The sequence below is a fragment of the Xyrauchen texanus genome, chromosome 1 (genome assembly GCF_025860055.1).
Source record: "Xyrauchen texanus isolate HMW12.3.18 chromosome 1, RBS_HiC_50CHRs, whole genome shotgun sequence".
Taxonomy (NCBI): domain Eukaryota; kingdom Metazoa; phylum Chordata; class Actinopteri; order Cypriniformes; family Catostomidae; genus Xyrauchen; species Xyrauchen texanus.
The window spans coordinates 55,833,134-55,856,591 of NC_068276.1; the positions used below are offsets into that span (position 1 = coordinate 55,833,134).

General features: G+C 39.2%; 1 protein-coding gene across 2 annotated transcripts in view; it reads right to left on the bottom strand.

Moving 5' to 3' along the window:
- LOC127647020 (myotubularin-related protein 13-like) overlaps positions 1-23,458 on the bottom strand; it is a 146,338-nt gene that overhangs the window by 55,999 nt on the left and 66,881 nt on the right. For both annotated transcript variants that reach the window (XM_052131073.1, XM_052131080.1), the window contains 10 exons: positions 16,416-16,548; positions 15,944-16,052; positions 15,730-15,843; positions 15,366-15,443; positions 14,948-15,061; positions 11,957-12,085; positions 10,154-10,252; positions 9,613-9,817; positions 8,786-8,895; positions 7,816-7,965 (listed from right to left, as the gene is read on the bottom strand). In XM_052131073.1, the coding sequence (XP_051987033.1) occupies positions 7,816-7,965; positions 8,786-8,895; positions 9,613-9,817; positions 10,154-10,252; positions 11,957-12,085; positions 14,948-15,061; positions 15,366-15,443; positions 15,730-15,843; positions 15,944-16,052; positions 16,416-16,548 (1,241 nt within the window). The remainder of the gene's footprint in view (positions 1-7,815; positions 7,966-8,785; positions 8,896-9,612; positions 9,818-10,153; positions 10,253-11,956; positions 12,086-14,947; positions 15,062-15,365; positions 15,444-15,729; positions 15,844-15,943; positions 16,053-16,415; positions 16,549-23,458) is intronic.

Consider the following 23,458-nt stretch of genomic DNA (forward strand, 5'->3'; position numbering starts at 1 on the left):
TCCAAGAAAACTAGGTGCATGTCTTTGCGTCTCATCGACACGGAAAAGTGTATAACATTACACAAGTACACACTAGCTCAGGGGTTTTTAAAAACATTTTCATACAAAGAACTCCCAAAACTTGTGATCACCTTGCGAGAATGAATATAAAAGCACAAGTGTAATGACCCTTTTATACTATGTGGGAAAATAGTAAGTGTGCTATTGTGAATGCAACATGTTGTTTGTAAAATTAAATAATTAGAATTAACATCATCATTGCACTAAAGCCAAAAGTTAAAAATTCAACTGAAATTTAGTTTTTGTCCACACAGAATGAAACAGTAAAGCCTAATTTATACTATGAAGAAGCCAAACTTTTTTCTCCTGGACGAACTAAAGCTTCCTAGGTGAACAAAATCGACATTTATGCTAAATGCAGTGTCGTTATAAAATTTGTTTATTGAGGGTGACATCACTGTGTTGTTACAGCCACAGAAGTAATGCCAATAATGCAGGTCTTTCTGTCCTTGGATCACCACTTTTAGGGTTTTATTGCTTCTTTGCCTTATTAAACTTCCACTTTTGGCGACAAGTTTTCTGATCTGTCAGTTATCATTTGCCACTGTGTCTTGCTGGAGTTTATATTGTGAATCACAGAGTACTTCTGCACAGTCTCTAAGATTTGTAACCTATGTAACTACTCTTTAGCTCTCACATGCGATTGTAAATAAAATAGGACCTCATGTCAAAAATCACACCCATGATTAGTTTTAAAGAATTATCAACGCTCTTCCACAAGAAGAGTTCTCCTCGGTCAAGAATTTGAGATGTGGGCAAACAGGAGAAATATCAGGAAATGAACACCTTACCAGAACAAAAAAATTTGACAGGAAATCTAAAGGTAGCCTGTTCGCTCAGTAAGAATAAGTGAGAATTTTTTTTCACTCTTTCTTCAAGATGTTTTGCAGACTCCCTAGCACCCCATTACTCCCTGGAGCCCAGGCTGAAACCCATGCCCTAGCCTAATAAGACTACAAATGTGTATATATTTTTTTCTGTTGTCTTAAATTATTACAGAGCATCTTAAAGTACATCACTTAAATGAAACCCTGGTGCACTCTTTTCTCCCGCCAGTCTGTAGAATGTGTATGTACGGCTCTGATCCACTTCACTGCACTGTATAAAACAAATGTGCGACTGACAGGCAGAGTGAGTATTTGCAAGGGCCCCTGCAGATGAAGCAGCCTGGAGCTGGCCAATAACCCTGCTGCACAGGAAATGACTGGGATGCCATAGTGCATCTCCACTTCATAGCATGCCAGACCTCTGCTGGGCTTGCACAACTTTAAGCGCCAGAACTGGCCACAGCTGGACGGAGCACAGACCAGAGCAAAACAAGACTCTGTAAATATGTCAATTAAGCTCATTAATGACCTTGTTATGGGCTTGTTTAACAATGATAAGGTCTATCTTTTATTGCCAGGGGAGATAAGTGCATTTACACCATTCTTTGGCCAAAATAAAACATGGTGGTTTCCTTTTAGTTAATAGCCATTTTCAACAGCAAACACCTAAAGAATGCACAACAAATATGTTTGTTAACAGCTCACTGATTTTCCAAGAAATTGCGTAAAATTGGGCTAGCTCCGCCGGGATTGCGATCTTCGCAATGGAGGGGGTTGGTGCCACGGATCTGTCTTCAACTTCATCACGTGGAGTGGGCGAATGACCACATCTGTCACACTACACAAACATGCCGACCTCAAACAGATGGAGCCGGAGTCCAGATGCCTGAGGTCATGTGCATGTTCGAACTGCAATTAAAATTGTGTACATATTATAACAAACACTTAAGAAAAACAATAAATGCAGTGAACCATTTAAACTAAAATGATGTGATGTTTCCAGGAAGTAGAAAGTAAACGGATATCACAAGCGTGGTCTAGCATTGGTGTGCTTGGTCCAAGGCAGAAATACTCAAATTAAAGAAATTTTCTGGGTTCAATACATGTTAAGCTGAATCAACAGCATTTGTGGCATAATGTTTATTACCCCAAAAATTATTTTGACTCATCCCTCCTTTTCTTTAAATAATAATAATAATAATAATAATAATAATAAAATAAAAAAATACTTTTATTTATATAGCACCTTTCTGCAACACAGCACAAAGTGCTTCACAAAATATGATATCAAAACACACTTAGTAAAACACAAGGTAAAAACGAAAATTTACATAGTAGTAAAAGCAAGTTTATACAAATGAGTTTTATCAGAATAATTAATGTAAGAGCATTTATACATTTGCAGGGGGGGGTCCCCCCTTTTTCTCCCAATTTGAAATGCCCAATTCCTAATGCGCTTTTTCCAGTAGTGATTTGCAACAACTCGGAGGCAGAGGACGAATCCCAGCTGCCTCCGCATCTGAGACTGTCAACCTGTGCATCTTGTCACCTGGCTTGTTGAGCACATTGCCATGGAGACATAGCACATGTGGAGGCTTCACGCCATCCACCGCAGCATCCGCACTCCACCACTGGGAACTAACCACATTGTACCGAAGACGAGGAGGTTATACCGTGTGATTCTACCCTCCTTAGCATCCGGGCCAATTTAGTTGCTTAGGAGACCACTACGCACGCCCTGGGATTCGAACTAGTGAACTCCAGTGACAGTAGCAAGCGTCTTTACCACTGAGCTACCCAGGCCCGATTTTTGTGGTAATCAATATTACCGGACAGGATATGATGTCATGCTCAAAGGCCTACAGTACCAACTACAATATTTCATGTGACAATAAAAACATGCCGCTTTGAAATATGTAGGCCTAAACTTTGTATTGAGCCAAGAGATCAGAGTGTGACATTCTATCTTCTATTAGTCACAATTATTCTCATCATATGGATTTGCAGGTCAGAGTTCACAAAGCTAGAACTCTGATACACACCAAAATATAACATTTCTTTGCATGAGCTTGCGTTTCCATTCTCCCACGTTCGGATACGTTTAAATGGGAGTGAATGGAGTGCAAAGTGTAGTGTAACCACAGCTTTACTTGGTTTACTTTACTGCATGCCAAAGTTTTCTACATCCATAGACAGACCAAGAGACAGCACTCTTTGGATAGTTCCAACTACATTAAAAGGTGTGCTATGAAATGGGCAGGAGTAAAGGCCTGAGCGACTTTTAAATGACAAAATTTTTAAGGCCAGATGACTGGGTCAGAGCATCTCTGAAAAGGTAAGGCTTGTGGGGTGCCCAGTCAGCAGCGATGAGTACCTACCGACAGTGGTCCGAGGAGGGACAAACCACAAACCGGCGACAGGGTGATTCATCGATGCGCAAGGCAACGAAGGCTATCCCATCTGGTCCAAACTGACAGAAGGTCTACTGTGGCACAAGTCATAGAAAACTTGAATTATGGTTACAGGATGAATGTGTCACAACACACGTAGCATAGCCGTAGACTGGTCAGAGTGCCCATGATGACTCCTGTCGCCCTGTTGAAAGTGCCTACAATGGGCACACAAGTGTTGGAAATGGACCTTGGAGCAGTGGAAGGGCACCTGGTCCAATGAGTCCCGTTTTCTTTTAAATCACGTGGACAATAGTGTACGTGTGCGCTGTTTATCTGGGGAAGTAATGGCACCAGGATGGATTGTGGTGCTCTGGGCATTGTTCTGCTGGAAAACCTGGGTCCGGCCATTCATGTGGACATCAATTTGATGCATGCCATCTACTTAAACATCATTGCAGACCAATTACACCACCTCATTGGACTGGTATTCCCTGATGGCAGTGGCCTCTTTCAGCTTTCAGCCCTGCCACACTGCACACATAGTTTGGGAATGGTTTGAAGAACATGATGGGGAGTTCAAGGTGTTGCCCTGGCCTCCAAATTCCCCAGATTAAAATCAGATTGAGCATCTGTGGGATGTGCTGGACCAACAAGTCCAATCAATAGCAGGTCCACCTTGCAACTTACAGGACTTGAAGGATCTGCTGCTAATATCTTGATGCCAGATACCACATGACACCTTCAGGGGTCTTGTAGAGTTTTGGCAGCACAGGGAGGACCAACAGCATATTAGGTAGGTGGTCATAATGTTTGAGCTCATCAGTGTATACTGCTTTACATTACATTTTCATGATTTCTTAGTTTATGTTAAAATAAATGTATTTTTTGGCAACTTTGCGCATTTGTCTCCCTTTTTGTTACAAGCCGGCTCTAAGGTTGTAACAAAAAGGGAGACAAATGCGCAAAGTTGCCAAAAAGGTATGGTCAAGGTCAGCGACGTGATTCAGCTTTGTTTATTCTAGAGGGCTCGGACGAAGACATTAAATATCTTACCTTAATAAAGGAAATTGAGGCTTCAATAAAATACTCTAAAATGTACTGTTAACAGTAGATCAATCTAAGATAAGAGGAAATTCAGAAATCTGGAGTTTACAAGTTAGGTGACATCTCATGTTGCCAGGCTTTTGATCATAAAGCATAAAGTCTGGTTCACACTACAGCTTATCCTGACCAAGTACAGCCCGCTTACAATTAAATTTATGAGTTTGGCAGATGCTTTCATTTAAAGCGTATCAAGTGCATTCAAGGTCCTATAAACATATCATCAATTTGTGTCAACTGGGAATGGGACTCACAACCTTGGCGTGACTAGCGCCATATTTTACCATTGGTAATTATTTATTACTTTTACAAAAAAAGTGAAATCTAAAACATTATGCAACTATTAACAATTTTAGCTGTGTAATTTGTAATCGGTAACGTATTACATTTATTAAGTAATTTCCCCAATACTGAATCCAGACCGCAAAGAGGAATATAGAGGTGTGCTCAAGGAGAGCTTGTTCACTTACTTCTAACTGTCTCAAACAAAATGTTTGAATATCTTTTAATATTTAGATGCCATGAACATGGAAAATTTTGTCAAATGCAGCGATTAGCTTGTCCTTGGAAGTGCTCATTGTAAAAGCCTGGAAACTTGTTTCCACTGCACCCTGATTCTAATGGGGGTCCCACAACAGACACGTCTGGCAGATGACAAGGCTCATTCTAAAATTCTAAAGGATAGTTTTTTAGGAATCTTCGCACACCGATGCTTGCCGTCTGTTAGTGGTGCCCAGCTACCACTGCTCAAAATTCTGCTGCGCCATGGAGCCACCAATTCTGCCACATTCACCACACTGATGCGTCCTATGCCTTGTCTTACACCCGCTATGTGGCATGGCGCTTCTTGTTCTCTGTGCATCCAGCTTATGAAATTACATAAACCATTGTTAGCCAACCAGATTGGAGCTTGACAGCTTGAAAAAGCTACATTTTTTAATCAGACAGTTGTTGAAATGATAGTGGGTGGTCAATGGGCGAGTCATCTGAAGTGGAGGCAACAGGCGACATCTATAAGTTTTTGTGCCGCTAGAAAGACTAAAGTGCTGTTATGGACACCAGACAACACTCTCTCAGCTACAGATGATGTCCTGTATTTATTGCTAGTCATCCTCATCCCTGTTCCATGTCATGTTGTTACCTACACTTTGATGCAAAACAACCTTTGTCCTTGAGCAGTCTCTCTGTATGTCTGCATGAAATCACTCATGCTTTGGCAGGGCATGCTTTACTGCTTCTGCGTCTCATCTTGATTAACGGACTCTGATGGCTGATAGTACACGCATTTCATCTTTTGATGTCTATTCCTTGTAAATCTAAAGCACATTTGGATCTCTTCTCTCAACGGAAAACTAAACACGACAGAGGTAGTTACAGCTCCGGTTTTATATGATGAAACTCAACTCAAAAATATGCATGCATTCTCCATTGCTACAATTTATAGATACATTTCTTTACATTTTGTTTTAAAAAAACATTTAGCTATTTTAATTTATCCCACAGGCCCACCTCTGCTCAAATGCAGATGTTGAGACTCATGGTCCTAGCCGGTCTGTATAAGTTTGACGAAAGTATGCCAGGAATGTCCAGTGACTCCATAAAACTCGCTAGCTATTTAAACTGCGCAGCATCATTAAAATCCCCCCAACCATACCGAAACAATGTTGTATAACATAAGGAACTACTAATGGGATCCTACTTTGCTGTGTGATTAATGGCATTTTATAAAAAAAGTCATGGGATGCTGACACATATGAGTAATGCAAAGTCCAATCAACTTGAAATGTCACTTTTACATGAGATTGAAAATACTAAATGGACTCACAGTCCAATTTAAGCTGTTCTAATAAGCTGTTCTAATTATGAAAATAAACCATACCTTTTGAATTAACTAGTTTAATTGCCTTTAGAATAATAAAACAAACAGCAGCCAGGACAAATAAATCATGCTGGCTGTTTACATGCATTGGGCTCGCTAAAATGACCTGGACCTCATATGATACGCTGACTCCATGTCCATTTCAATTAGTCTTGTCAGACATGTTTGTTTAGCACTGATAACAAGTATCCCTCTGTTTTGTTCAATTTCTAGAAAAACTACAGGCTTTGTTCTTAATTAAAGGAATAGTTCACCCAAAAATGAAAATTCTCTTATCATTCACTCACCCTCATGCCATCCCAGATGTGTATGACTTTCTTTCTTCTACAGAACACAAAGATTTTTAGAAAAATATTTCAGCTCTGTTGGTCCTTACAACGCAAATGAGATTTTGTAGCTCCAAAAGTCACACAAAGGAAACATAAACGTAACTCCAGTGGTTAAATCCATATCTTCAGAAGCACTATAATAGGTGTGGGTGAGAAACAGAACAATATTTAAGTCATTTTTGCTCTAAATCTCCACTTTAACTTTCAACAGGCACCACATAAGAGTTTCAGATGTGAAAGTGAAAGTGGAGATTTAGAGTAAAACAAGGACTTTGATCTGTTTCTCACCCTATCGCGCTTCTGAAGTTTTGGATTATATCACTGGAGTCTTATGGATTACTTCTCCATTTCCTTTGTAATTTTTGGAGCTACAAAAGGTCTGATCACCATTCACTTGCATTGTATGGACCTACAGATCTGAGATAGTCTTCTAAAGATCTTTGTTTGTGTTCTGCTGAAGAATGTCATACACACCTGGGATTCCATGAGAGTGAATGTATGATGAGAAAATATTATTTTTGGGGTGAACTATACCTAACTTTTACGTCATGGATCCTATCAGGAGGTCTATTCGACGATATTTTAAAGGGAAGCAAAGAGTTGCAGGTTCTCCCTAAATGGTAATTTAGGAGACAATTTAGGAGACTTCTGCCTGACATGCATAACTAACATTCTTCTTTCCCAAAAACCTGCACTATAACCGTCTCTACATTGTGCTTGAGACACTTAATTTCACTTTTCTTAATGTTTCACAGTGTTTATGTATCTATAGCACTGCAGTGTTTCCTACAGAACTGGATCCTAAACAAAACAATACCATTTTGAGTAACACAGTTTAAAGTTTCTTTTTAAACTAAAATACCATGTATTAAACAAAAACTTTGCATGGATAAGTATTAACTACACATTGTCATGAATATCCAGTCATTATTTGGCCAGTTTTTTTATTGCATTCAATTCAGAGTGCAAATTCACAACCTGGTTGACATAAATAAATTTTGCAGTGGCATTGTAGATTCACCAGGGCCATATTGCGGTCATTGAGTACCAGTGCAGAAAACTTCTGCACTGTATAAATAAAAGCTAATGTTTGCTAGTGTTGTGATCTGGACATCCTCTTGGCACTGTCCAGTCATACTACTCGAAAACTGCTTTGATATTTACCACTTCCAGAATACATTTTCTCTAGACGTTAAAGTAATAATTCTGGTAATATGAATGCCCACCTGTAGAGCGCAGTTCATCATGCGAACGATATGATCAAATTGCTGGTGGTCCAGAATGGCACGGTTCTGCTGCACGTGGAGGCTGAGTTCTTCGGTCAGGCACTGGCGTGCTGCTTTGCCTTTTAGGGCCCGAAGAGCTGCGGGGAGTGTCTGTAGAAACCGACAATTTACTCATGTTAATGCATTACTAAAACATATGCTTTTGAAGTGCTTAAGGTTCACTGAGCTGCCCTCATCTGGATGCATAAGTGCTTGGCTTGAATACATGCATGCAAAGGGTGCCATCTTTCCAGCCAAATCCAGCCAGCTGACCTTTGACCCATAGTTAAAATTCCAGAACGGTTGTTATTGATGAGATTTTAAGTCTAGACAGAGGCAGCATCCTCTGGTCGGGTTTACTCAAGCTGATGGAGTGGAGGTTGTGTGGAGGTGATGTCTTTACTAGCACCCAGAAGCCGTAAAGCTGCAAGCACAACATTTTTACAACTGTAAAGGGATGCTGGCGTGCATTGTATAACCAACAAAAAAAAAGTAAACGTGTGCTGGTAGCCGGCTACCATTCCAATGCAAATACCGAGGGGAGGGATGGATCACGAATGATGGCAGGCTCCAAAAAGTTTAAAAGCATCCCTTGTGAGCAAATTTCCCTTTGCCACAGGTAATTTGCACAAAGCCATTTAGCCTAAAATAATGTCAAGATGTCTTAGACAAACATCAGTCATGGTTAATGTTAGAATAACATTAGCGTTATTGATAAGGGCAGGGAAATTAAGAGGGTGTGCATGACTGTTTGTTCACCCCTTTCCTCCTACAGTACGTCTGTATGACTTGCATCTGGAGAGTTTTGCTTATCACAATAAGAATGCCATCACTAACGCAGGTTAATCTGCATGCTGTATTTTTCCAGATGTGCATGTGAACACATGTGGGCTTAGTTCTACTGTGTTAATGACAGAAATGAGTCCATCACCTTCTCGGTTTCCAGAGTCTTGTTGTCAAAGATGAAGCCGATGCATGTCCGGACCACCTCCAGTCTACGAGCGCTGTTAAAAACTGAGCTGGCCTTGCCCATGATAGATACTACATAAAAGAGATGACCCAATAACAAAAAATGGCAATAAAAGTGGTGACCAAATTACTATAACACAGTCTTGAGATGCACAATTAAATCAAAATGAATTACACCAACGATATATAAATAAGACAGTTTATTTCAAATCACAATCACAACTAGATTTAGATTTTCTGATGAAAATACGAGTGACACTTGTCCATGCAAAAGTCACTGGCATGATGTTAACCTTAGTTCTGTTCATACTGGGCTAACACTTGTACTGTTCAGAACAGTCTTTGTGCAACACCTTTTTTGCAATACATATAATAAGATTTTTTGACACATTTTGTGAAATTATTATCACATTTCTTTTGCATTTTGATGGACTTTATGGATTTAGACTTAAACAAGTTCAAGTTATGCATTTGGATATATATTATAACATTATAAAGACTATTATTTATAAGTTTAGATATCTTTTTATTTGTTTTGCATTGGATTTTTTTTTTATAAAGATATCCTGAATATATTTCTTGCATATCACCCAGCCTACCCACCTGGTTGGTTCATCAATTAATATTTTAGAGCTGGAAGTTTCATTTTTGATAAACCCAATATAATTAATTATTGACATACAGTAATTTTATAACTACTACACAAAAACCAATTCTTAGAATTCTATGATTCTGTTATAACTCTTTAGGTGTTCACAGTCATGAGTATTTTCTCCAAGCAGGACTTACCCACAGGGGGTCCGGCAGGCACCACACACTTCCTCTCTGGACGAGTGGTGATGGGGGCAGTGTGCTGCTTGGCCTGGCCCTCCATTATCAACCCCTCAACCTTCTCCTCTTCCAACAAGGGGAAGGGCACCACGTGCACCCGCAGGTGTGAACCCTCAGTGGGTCGAGGCACTTTCTGGAAGCCCATGTGGGGGTTTGGGTTCTCCTGCAGCATGCAAGAATGAACAATAAATCAACACAGTAGCATCTGACTGTTTTCCGACTTCTACAGTTCTCACATGCAAAATCCTAGAGAATTTTACCATCACTCATCAAGGGCATTAACACTTTCGATGTCACTACACATTTCTGCACATGCTAAGCCTTTAAAGAAGCCTTAGTTCTAACTAGAAAGTCATCCTCAAATGTGTCAACTGAGACAATTTGGCAAAACCAGGAGAGCGCATGATGAATAAAATAATAAAATAGAAGGATCATGTTTAAGCCTTTAAAGTCCAAACGCTTGAAGGAAGTGGCAAAAGAGATTGTGTCGGGTGCTCACATTTTTGTAAAGTTGCTCGGACAGCTCTCTTAAACGCTTGTGAAACTTGGCCAGGTTCTCCGCTTCCTCCTTTAAGCACTCCACATCTAAGGCCACCAGCTACAGAAGACAAACAGAGCAGTTTAATGCAGAAACAAATGGATCAGCGGTTAAATGTGCTCAAGAGATCTGTTTTTCCACCCTCTCTGATTGATTTGACGTAACCCAGAACAATGGCTGGAATTTCACTCAGCTAAACTGAGTCATGTATTATCTTCCTTCTGTGGAATGAACTCAGTTACTTAGTCGGAGTGTAAATATTTGCGACGTTTTAGTTTTTTGATAACGATTGTTATCTAAATAATGTGATGCATCATTACATTTGAAAATTGGACACAGATTTCAATCAAATTATTAATTTTATTAAGACTTGAAGACTACTTTAGTGGGCCTGGGTAGCTCAGCAAGTAAAGACGCTGACTACCACCCTGGCGTCGCAAGTTCAAATCCAGGGCATGCTGAGTGATTCCAGACAGGCTTCCAAAACAACCAATTGGCCCTGTTGCTAAGGTGGGTATAGTTACATGGGGTAACCTCCTCGTGGTCACTATATTGTGGATTGCTCTCGGTGGGGTGCGTGGTGAGTTGTGCATGAATGCCTTGGAGAATAGCGTGAAGCCTCCACACACACTATGTGTCCGCAGTAATGCGCTCATGTGATTAGATGCACAGATAGATGGTCTCAGACAAGGAGGCAACTGAGATTCGTCCTCCACCACCCGGATTGAGGCGAGTCACTACGCCACCACGAGGACTTAAAGAGCTCATAGGGTATTGGGCATTCCAAATTTGGGAGAAAATAAATAAATAAATACTTGATTTGATTATGTTGGTACGATTCATAATAATAGTTTTCAAAAATATACTATAAATATATAGACAATCTGTCCTGTCATATCTGGATCTTTACAAATCGAAATTCAGGCTCTTTCCTTGCTGTCTACTGCCTTCTAAAGCCACGTTCACACCGCAAGTGGCATCACGCGACGAAGCAACACGTCCCCATTCATTTTCAATGAGAGCTAGTGACTTCCTATGAGACGAGCAACAACGACCGTTGGCGACAGAGATCGCCATGTGGAGCGACAGGAAACGAAGAAAATTGTATCTTTATGCAAATGACGAGTGACATTCATGAGCAACTACCAATGAGAGTGAAGACAGAGGAGCTTACGTCATCTGTCACCAGGCAGGGTGAGTGTGAGATTTGTCTGTAACCACATACATAGATATGGCCTAATAAAATGATGTTTGGAAAACCGTGTTGGCATTCAGAGTAAGTGTTATTCATATACTGATATAACGTTCATCTTGTTTAATGATATGATGCATTAAGCACTGCTGCAGGTTACATAAAAAGCTCTCCCCTACAGAATGTGCATTGTTACAGCAAAAGAACTGACTCCTTACCAAATTATTATGATGTCTTAGTTTTATCGGAAGTATCATCTGTAAACAGCACTTCAAACGCTACTATGGCCAGTTGTGCAGTCCACCAATAAGGTTAGAGCGACACAGATCGCAAAGTCTAGCGACACCATGCAAAAATGCTGCCCGTGGTGTGAACGTGGCTTAGGGCAGCATCCAAACTGAACCAGAACATGACAAGTGACTGATTTGGAAACATCAGAGAGTGTCTGTATCCATTTGGACACATGGAAAACTTGATTTCACGTTTGATCTATAATCAATGCATTGACTTTTCATTTTCAGATGCATTTTAGACCCCTTTTACTTGGTGAGCTTTGATAAAGAAGTCTGCACCTCATCAAACAGATCGCAGGCCCTGTAAGGAGGTCCCCGTTCAGATACAAATCCTGCAAAGGCCATGCCGTCCAGCACCTTGGTTAAGAAGTCATTTTCTAGGAGGCCCCGCTGGCCTAGGAAGGCAGCCTGTCGGGAAAAAAAGAGGGTCAGTGATCACCATAAACAAGTGTTGAGTCACAAATTGTAACATCTGCTGAAACCCATTCTGTCAGCATGAGTCCATTTCAAGCCCATGAGCCATATTTGATTCAAATAATGCAGAGAAACCTAACTTAACAAAACAACTTCAAGATAAAACTAAATAAGATGCCTGTTATTTGCATCACCTGATCCATCACTTTAGGTGGGCCTGTTTATTTTAAACAGATTCCCTACTTTTATAGTCATGACTAAACTGGTAATGAAAGACTGTTTGGCAGGGCAAGATGCTCAGTTAATGCAAGTGAAGTGATGCATTCCTGCACCATAATCTGAGCCATGTGGGGTGCTTTAGGAGGGATGTACTGAGACGTTGCCACGGAGACATCGGCCGACACAAACAAAAACACATTGGAGGGTAAAATAACACTTGCAAATGTAAGTTTTATCCATTTCACATAGCTCGTTACAAGGACAATCTGACGGACTGAAGTCTGAAGTTAAACAAACAAGCAACGATACAATCGACACACCAGTGCTTATGTTTGCACCAAAGCATTTCGAAGCCAAGGGTAGACCAGAGAAGCAAAGCGTGTTGCTTATCTAGCAAGTTCATAAAGATTATTCTTTCATTCAATCTCTGGCTCTTGGCCAAATTGACCATGTTTATGTAAAAGCATGTGTTTGTATAAGCGCAAGCTGCCTTGAGGTAAGGTAAGATAAACAATGCTTTATTTCCAGCCAGTCTGAGCTGTTTGTACTGTAAATAAATCATAAATGCAACATGTCTGGAAGTATATATATAAGGGCTGAAATTAAGAAATGTGCACAGTGGGGTGATAAACTCAGAGCATACATTTCTAATTTCAATGTAACTTTATTATTCTGCAATAATGGCGGGGGCATGTCACCATGGTAATACCATGGTTTTTGGGCATGTACCCTGTAGTTGTATGGTCTTCTTTGAAGTACCTTGGAGTTCCATGCTAATACCATGGTAATCATTCGATAACACAAAATATATAAAAGTGCCATGGTATTACCATCTGATACAATCACTGTACCAACATGATAACAACTAACATTCTTGAAGTGCATGTGTAGAGAGAGGATTCTTCTCGAGAAGTGTTTTGCAGGTTTGCTGGACCAGTCTGGAAAGCCGACAGCAAGGCGAAAAAGTTCTTTAACTTTGGTGCTTTAATGTCCCATGGGTCGATTTTTATCAAAACGAACAAATTTCAGCTTTTTAATTTTTATCATATTAAAACTGATTTGGAAACTTTTTACCAGTCCTTCATCATTTATTTTTGTTACTTTTTTAAAATGCCTTTTATGTATCGATTTTTACAGATTTAACCTCGTCCCAGACCCAGACTTTTAATATTAAACTGTGAAAATTCATAAAAAACAAACGTAAAAAAGTAAAATAAACAAACCAATGAAATATTTATTTTGTGAAACTACTTTCTATCAATTTTTCAAAGATTTAGACTGTCCCACAGTTGTGTCATGAACACCAAACAATTTTGCCCCTAATATATTTTTTCAAAAGTTAGTGTACTTTTTATCCAAGTTGACAAAAGTGGCAGTTAAAGAGATAGTTCACCCAAAAATTTAAATTCTCATCATTTAGTGCAGGTTTTTGGGAAAGAAGAATATTAGTTCTGCATGTTGGGCAGAAGTCTCCTAAATTGTCTCCTAAATTACCATTTAGGGAGAACTGCAGCTCTTTGCTTCCCCTTTAATATCGTCGAATAGACGTCCTGATAGGATCTATGATGTAAAGATTAGGTATAGTTCACCCAGAAATTAATATTTTCTCATCATACATTCACTCTCATGCAATCCCAGATGTTTATGACTTTCTTTCTTCAACAGAACACAAAGATTTTAAGGATATCTCAGCTCTGTAGGTCCATACAATGCAAGTGAATGTTGATCAGACCTTTGTACCTCCAAAAATCACATGGAGGAAACAGAAGTAATCCATAAGACTCCAGTATCCAATTAATCAGTGTGATGATCCATATCTTCAGAAGCAATATAATAGGTGTGGGAGAGTAACAGAATATAATTGTAGTCCTATTTTGCTCTAAATCTCCACTTTAACTTTCACTTCAAGATGTGAAAGTGAAACTAAACAGGCACCACATGTGACATTCAGATGTAAAAGTGAAAGTGGAGATTTAGAGTAACAAAAGGACTTTTTGTTCTGTTTCTCTCCCACACCTATTATATTACTTCTGAAGATCTGTTTCTCACCTACAGAGCTGAGATATTTTTTCTATAAAATCTTTGTTTTTGTTCTGCTGAAGAAACAAAGTCATGCACATCTGGGATGGCATGAGGGTGAGTAAATGATGAGATAATTTTTTGGAAAACTAACCCTTTAAGAGCATGCTTGAGCTGAATTATGAGACATTTCAATCATCATCATTTCCATCACAGAATCCTTTCAAACACAATACAGAATTTCAAATGTAGTGGAAATTAAACTGTGGTGGGAATTTTTAGAAAAGGTGACTAAAAAGCAAGATGCTGTAGAAACAGCGAGACAAGGTGCATCAGTCAAAGATGCTCATCCAGCATGTTTTTACAAAGTAAAACAATGCAAAAACACAATCAAATGTAAACGGCCCCTAATCATGCTTGTCTGTGAGTGACGGTGTGTGTGTAAGTTAGTTAGATATGCCTGTTTATTTTTTCCCTTACCTCTAACATACACTGTTGAACAATGCAAGTAGACAAATTTATAAAAACTAGTAAGATTGTAACAACATTTTTAACCATATTTTACTTCGACAAATGAGGGTGTACATCATAATGTTGCAGATGTGCAGTATTTCTCACCTTGTGAAAGTGAATCACAGGTTCAGAATGGATACGAATCAGCTGCAGACAGGACCTGTAGCCCTGGAAGAGTTGTGCAAACAAGCGCAGGAAGACCGCTCTCACCTCCTTATCCTGTCAAAAACAAGAAAGCCAAAATAGAAGGGGTTGAGAGGCATTTGGGGAATGTGATAAACATCTGATGAAAGCACTGAGTCAGAGCGAAGATTTTAGCTTGCATTAAAATAAACTGCGTACGTGAAAAGGAGTTCAAACTCCTCTAACGTATGGTTATTTTAGATCCCTAAAGACCCAATAAGAGACTCCATTATCTGCCACATGAGAGTCAGCCCCTCATTCTGTAACTTTCACACGATACTTGATGAGTTTGTAAAAGTAGAACCTCACAAATGATGTCAGAGATCTTTAAGTGTCTTACTAGCAGTTTGATGTTGGATGGAGCAGAACGAGGGGGAGGAAAGGCATTATCTGCTCCTTCCAGATCAGGGTGCAAAACCTGGAAGACAAAGAAGTTATTTACAGTGAGGAAATATCCTGCTATCTGTTGGGAGGTGGAAAATGGTACAAATATAGCCTATGGAATTGCCTCCAGTCAGAGTTATTGTTTAATCCGGTGCAAAGTACCAACACTTTAATATTATAGAATATGTTGAGTGCAGTGGCCCCAAAAATTATTTGGACACTTTGGAAATTTTAGTTGGAATAAACCCAAGGAGTATACTAAAGAAAAGATATGACACAATAAAATGTTAACACACAAGTGTCTGGTTGGGATTACTTACCATGGATAATGCTTTTTGAGTATTGTACAACAGTGGTTCGGGGAGCTGGGAGAGGAGTATACACTCTGGTATTTTTATTGTTCCTCCATCAAGGTCAGCAATGATCACGTCAAGCTGGTAACAGGAACCAAAACCCCAGAATCACAGAGCAGTGTTACCAGAATCTGAACTGATGTTTTAAGGCTGATAGAAACATTTCTTTCTGTGATCTCACCAGCTCTTGGATCTCATTCTGGAACATAGAGTGCACGCCGATGATGAAGGGCGTAGGGGAGCTCAACACCTCCAGCAGTCGAGATGGGAGGATGGGAATGTAGGGGTAACTGCGGTACAAACCAGAGTTAAGCAACCATAACCATCACATATGTAATCAGCAGATGTTAACATCATGCTGTTCACATTGCATACAAAACACTAAAATAGCACATACCGTTGCACTATATGCTAAAAATAGATGTGTTTACGAATTACACGCTTATCAAGAAGATGCATTAATTCAGATGTTCTTGGGCGTTTTATTTGGCACAGCAGTTGTGTCCTAGTTTCTACAATGGCTTCCACATTGGTGGTTATTGCACAATTAGCTTGGTTGAACTAGATTTGCTAATTATATAGCTAATGAAATGAGATGCTGTAATCAAGGTAAATTATTGTGGGTATATCAGTAACAATTGATGCTGACCCACCTGTACTTAAGTGGAAACATGAGGGACTCCAAGGCACGACAGGCCTCCCCAAGTCTCTGAAAGCTGGATGAGTAGAACAAAACCTTGTGTTCCGTCAGAACCGCACAAAAAAGACTAAGAACATTCTGAATTCCTAGAACATGAAGAAGAAACAGAAACAAACTCAATTACTAATGAAATACTTGCTAAACAATATTTTAACAAGAACTGGTTCCTTTTTACTCTTATGAGATGGTTATTTTGAATCTACAGCATGACCAGTGTAGTACAATTCCCAAGACATACACGGTATAGAGATTCAGGTACTTGGATCACAGTGGTGGAGTGATGCTGTACAGTCTCAGTATGCCAGATTGTTGTAGTCTGCATCCTCAAAATCAGTCACACAGAACCATCTGGGGAATTGCCCCATACAAATTGCAATTAGCACTCATTTTGACATCATAATTGTGCCATTACCGGATTTACATAATTCCTTTAGTGGAACTGGTGCTCAAAGTACAGAGACAACCTGTGCAAATAAATCTGTTCATTCTTACTGAGCAAACTCCACTTTGCTAAGAACAGTGGTTACTAATATTTTATTTGTAAACTACAGTGCTCCTGTAGCTTAACTGGTAGAGCATCGCACTACCAATGCCAAAGTCACATGTTCAATACAACACTGTTTTTTGTCATTTAAGCATCTTAAAAATGCATTCATGACCATTTCTAAAAAATTGCGATGTCTATTTCAAAATAATTAATCTATAACCACAAACAGGGCATAAATACATCTAATAAATACAGGGTAGGAGGACAAATTCAATTGTCTCCACAGAGGTCAATCGTGACTCAACTAATTCCTCACTGCATATCTGTCTTCATCAAATGTGATAACGCAAAAATCCCCAAGAATTGGCAAATATGAAATTCTTTCAGAAAGCATAAATTAAACACCAAACTCCTCAACGGGAGTCAGAAGAGAGAGCGAGATAAACATTTACAGTTCCTGTTTTTGTTTGTCATCAACATACCACTGAGGCTATTCATTACACGCTCGACAGACAGCCAATAACAGACATATCCGCAGCGCTGCCGAGGTCAGCGTTTCCATTATGTCAGTGTTAAACTCTTGATACTCACCAATAAACAGGAACAAGATATGAAAATCCACATTATCTTTCCTGTTGGCCAAATGCCTGAATCCAACCAATGAGCAAATACAGGATCATATGTTTGGGTACATAAAATTGATTGCATATTTATCATTCCATTCATCCCGGTTAGAAACATATGTCTGAATCGACATACAAAGTAGATATCCAGTTTACTTTGCAGACTGATGACTCCAGATAGCCTTGATTTAAAATAACAACAATTCAGTCAGGTCCACTTCCATCAAATGAATACTTGACTTGAATAATTGAATTAATACTTTATTCACTTATAGACAATTAAAGCAATCTGTTGCTGTTGGGGGTATGGTTCTGTTCTTGGCAAAAGTTTCACCCATCCATGCAGACATGCATGGACAGAGCAGAAGTAAAGTGAATAAAAGCCCCCAAGAGAAACAGAACAGATCCAGCAGAATTATAACAGTGTTGTTCAATTTCTTTAAACATTCTGACTTCCTACAATCCTTCATTGCATAATAGATTAAATGGACACTTAAAAGAACCTCAATACTGTATATCAAGTTGATAAATCAAGAACAAGGCGCAAAAACACATTGAAGATAGAAATTCGACAGGAATGACCCATTGTGGTCATGTTATTCTTTGGAATCTCTGTGTTTCCTCAGTGTCTCTTGCCCCAAAAATACAACAACACATTTCATAATCTTGTTCACGAGGAATCCAGTAATGCTCTTTCTGACCTTGTGGTATTTACTTATCTACACATTTCTGACCCATACTCAGACCGGGTCAGAAAAAGCTGCAAACAATAAACAGAGGGCCTTATGATGGCAAGCATGTTCCTTTTCCCCCACTTCTTGTGGATGCTTCACAGGACAAGGAGCCATTCTTCAGGCCTCACTCTGATATCACCTCTCTGTGATAAAGGAAACGCTGGATAAAGTCATATGTGATGAAGTCCTATTACAGGCTGCAAAGGGAAACTCTATTTTGATTAAGAGATGCCTGCCTCCTTTATGTGAGGAACACATTTTTAGAACACCTCAATGTTGATCAAGCTGTTGATAGTGGAGCAGAGCATAATGTTCAAGACTTTTTCACCCTACAATATCGATAAAACAAGTAGGAGAATCTAGGGTCATGTGTAAATACACATACAGCAGCAGACAAAGGCAATGGCAGATGATTAACCTTTCAGAACACATCCTATTGAACTGAAATTCACAGTGGATAAAACTAGAGATGAGGTAGAGCATGAATTATACAAAAGCATTCAAGATTACATTTTTATTAGCTCATGTGGGTTGTCATGTTGCTGGGTTATTACAGGCTTAAGTATCCTTAAGATCATTCCCAGAAGAACCACGCAGTGGGGATGAGGAAAAAATGACAATGCTCTTATCAGAGACACAAGCATGCTCAAAGGAAGGGATCTGGGATTATGTTTTCTTTTTCTCTATTAGGTCAAAGACTACAGCCTTTTTCAACCCAACTTGTGAACTTTCTGTTGGACAGACATCTTAAGAAGGACATAAACCAAAGAGTGGTGTTTTTTTGTTTTTGTTTTATGGATTTTCTCCCCTTTTTCTCCCAATTTGGAATGCCCAATTCACAATGTGCTTTTTAAGTCCTCGTGGTCACGTAGTGATTCGCCTCAATCCGGGTGGCGGAGAACGAATACCAGCTGCCTCCACATCTGAGAGCAGCAACCCGTGCATCTTATCACGTGGCTTGTTGAGCACGTTGCCACTGAGACATCCACGCTCAACTCACCACGCGCCTCACCGAGAACAAACCACATTATAGTGATCACGAGGAGTTTACCCCATGTGACTCTACCGTCCCTAGCAACCGGGCCAATTTGGTTGCTTAGGAGGCCTGGCTCCTATTCAATACATGTTCACTTTGAACTAAAAATCTCTTGAGCATAATTTTGTATAACAGTACAGTAGTAAACTGTATTGCAGTCAAGGCCAATAAAGATAAAAATCGAAATAATTCTGTTAACAAAAAGAAACAGATTCTTCTTTTAATGTGTTTTGTAGTACCCGTACTGTAGTTTAAATTATTGTTTGAATAATATTTGATTTGTGTGCAACAGGTAATTCAAAGCCTCTAGGATAATACAACTGGAGTCATTATATATATATATATATATTTAAATTGTTTAACTTGGGTCAATCATTTTGAGTAGCCTTCCACACGTTTCTCACGCCAGAATGGGAATTAATGGGAATCCTTAAGCCATTTTGCCTTTGACTTTGGGGGTATGCTTGGGGTCATTGTCCATTTGGAAGACCCAATTGGGACAGAGCATTAACTTCATGGCTGATGTCTTGAGATGTTGCTTCAATATATCCACATCATTTTCCTTCCTCATGATGCCATCTATTTTGTGAAGTACACCAGTGCCACCTGGAGCAAAGCACCCACACAACATGATACTGCCACCCCCATGCTTCACGTTTGGGTTGGTGTTCTTCAGCTTGCAAGCATCACCCTTTTTCACCCAAACATAACGATGGTCAGTATGGCCAAAACGTTCCATTTTTGTTTCATCAGACCAAAGGAAATTTCTCCAAAAAGTAAGATCTTTGTCTCCATGTGCACTTGCAATCTGTAGATTGACTAGTGTCACGGCAGTTTTGGAGCAGTGGCTTCTTCCTTGCTGAGCAGCCTTTCAGGTTATGTCGATATAGGACTCACTTTACTGTGGATAACCATTCCTGAGCGGTATGATGACTGCATTCTCAAATGGTGTTTATACTTGTGTACTATTGTTTGTACAGATGAACGTGGTACCTTCAGGCGTTTGGAAATTGCTCCCAAAGAAGGAACCAGACTTGTGGAGATCCACAATATTGTTTCTGAGGTCTTAGCTGATTTCTTTTGATTTTCCCATGATGTCAAGCAAAGAGGCACTGAGTTTGAAGGTAGGCCTTAAAATACATCCACTGGAACACCTCCAATTCAATACACCTCCTATCAGAAGCTAATTGGCTAATTGTCTAAAGCAGTGGATTCCAAAGTTTTTAGAGTGGTGTACCCCTCTCTAAAGTATAGATAAAATTCCCACAAGGTAATTTGAAAATATGTTTGATTAACACAATAATCTTTGTAAAACAACTCCCTTATATGAAATATGTTATATTAATATAATAAAATGGCTTACACATTTGACACAGTTAGTAAGGTTGAGCTCATTTGCTGAAAAAACATCATGCAACAATGTAATGTGTGGCACCGAATGTCTGACACCTGTCATCAAAGCTTTTGAACTTCTACCATTAGAATCAAAACTCCCTATGCATCTAACCTAAAATATAAATTATATTTTAAACTGAGAAAAAAATAAAAATAAACTAAAATCATGGATGACTGACATGTGCGAGTCTGGAAAAACAGTGAAGTATTTTACTTGCCATCACTAAGCAACGTCACCTAGCAGTGTGCTAGGCTGGCGGAACAAGATACATGTGTGACGCACAACACATGAGCAGATGCATTTTTTATACTGCAAAATATAGGTTTATTTCATTGCATATTTATCTGACATTTATGACACAACCATTTTGATGTTTCTACACTAGAGGGCACACAAAATACTTTTGCCAGTGAGAAATACATGAACTGGGTTTGAATGTTATTTTAGACTGTGATGAAATTGAAAGAACAGTAAATCTCAGAATTGTATTCCCGTAAACCCATTGTCACCTCATGTACCCCCAGGGGTACACGTACAAACGTTTGGGAAACACTGGTCTAAAGGCTTGACATCATTTTCTTAAATTTTCCAAGCTACTTAAAGGCACCGTTAACTTAGTGTATGTAAACATCTGACCCACTGGAGTTGTAAAATAGTAAATTAAAAGTTAAACAATCTGTCTGTAAACAGTTCAGACTCAATTACTTGTGTCATGCACAAAGTAGATGTCATAAACGACTTGCCAAAACTATAGATTGCAATCTGTGGAGTGGTTAAAAGATGTAATTTAATGACTTCAACCTAAGTGTATGTAAACTTCTGACTTCAACTGTGTAATTTACACACACACACACACACACACACACACACACCACTGTGCAAAAGTTTTAGGCACTTATCATACAAAGTCCAGTAAACATAAAAAAGCTAAATCAATATTCGGTGTGACCACATTTGCCTATAAAACAGCACCAATTCTCCTAGATGCCGGACACAGTTTTCCTTGGTTGTTGGCAGATAGGATGTACAAAGCTTCTTGGAGAATTTGCCACAGTTCTTCAATCGATTTAGGCTGTCTCAGTAGCTTCTGTCTCTTTATGTAATCTCAGACTGACTCAGTGTTCAGTGGGGGGTTCAGTTCTTCTATTCTTTTCTATTAGCAAAAGTAATGTTTGGGAGTCTAACATTTATATTTCCTATTGAAACACTAAAGCTGAAGATATAAATAACCATCTTAAGACAAATGCTTTTGTGAAACATCTTATGTGCCTAAGACATTTGCACAGTACTATATATATATATATATATATATATATATATATATATATATATATGCACTCACTGTACAGTAGGCTATTCACAATCTATGTACAGTAAAATGCAAACTGGTGCATTTAAAGTTTTTCAAAATCAGCACCTCCTGAGATGGCCTGAGATAATTTGCAGTGCTCACATAAAGAACTAATCTGTTTGCAGACCACTGACATAAAGAAGAAAGAAAACTCTTCATATGCGTAAACTGTGAGAAGCTCTTGCTCTCCACTCACATGTGACAGAGCACCATTGGGCATCTCATCAAACAGAGATTTCTTCTTCCGTGCATCTTTTGCGACATCTCTTGTCTAATGTAACTCTTGCCTTGTTCAGACCTGGTATTAACAACCATCTCGGGAGATTACTTCACAAGTGGACAGCGATAAATACAAGAGTGAATGGGGTCCCAAACGTACAGGACCCTGGGAAGATGAGCATAATTTCCCTGCGACTGTCCAAAAAGTACCCATCTTTTGGTTAATTTCATACCATGGTTGAAGTGTAAAAGAAGGGCATATCACAGGCATATCACATATCACTTGACATGAGTATTGTAGTGGTTTGTCATGTTATGCAGTACTTAATTTTTCAGTATTTGGATATTGCGTGAGTGATGTCTTACTCCCAACTGCTGGGTTTAGGCAAAAAGCCAAAATGCATATACAGGTCCTTCTCAAAAAATTTGCATATTGTGATAAAGTTCATTATTTTCCATAATGTAATGATAAAAATTAAAGTTTCATTTTTTTTTAGATTCATTGCACACCAACTGAAATATTTCAGGTCTTTTATTGTTTTAATACTGATGATTTTGGCTTACAGCTCATGAAAACCCAAAATTCCTATCTCAAAAAATTAGCATATTTCATCCGACCAATAAAAGAAGTGTTTTTAATACAAAAAAAAAGTCAACCTTCAAATAATTATGTTCAGTTATGCACTCAATACTTGGTCGGGAATCCTTTTGCAGAAATGACTGCTTCAATGCGGCGTGGCATGGAGGCAATCAGCCTGTGGCACTGCTGAGGTGTTATGGAGGCCCAGGATGCTTCGATAGCGGCCTTAAGCTCATCCAGAGTGTTGGGTCTTGCGTCTCTCAACTTTCTCTTCACAATATCCCACAGATTCTCTATGGGGTTCAGGTCAGGAGAGTTGGCAGGCCAATTGAGCACAATAATACCATGGTCAGTAAACCATTTACCAGTGGTTTTGGCACTGTGAGCAGGTGCCAGGTCGTGCTGAAAAATGAAATCTTCATCTCCATAAAGCTTTTCAGCAGATGGAAGCATGAAGTGCTCCAAAATCTCCTGATAGCTAGCTGCATTGACCCTGCCCTTGATAAAACACAGTGGACCAACACCAGCAGCTGACATGGCACCCCAGACCATCATTCCTTCTCCCCAGTC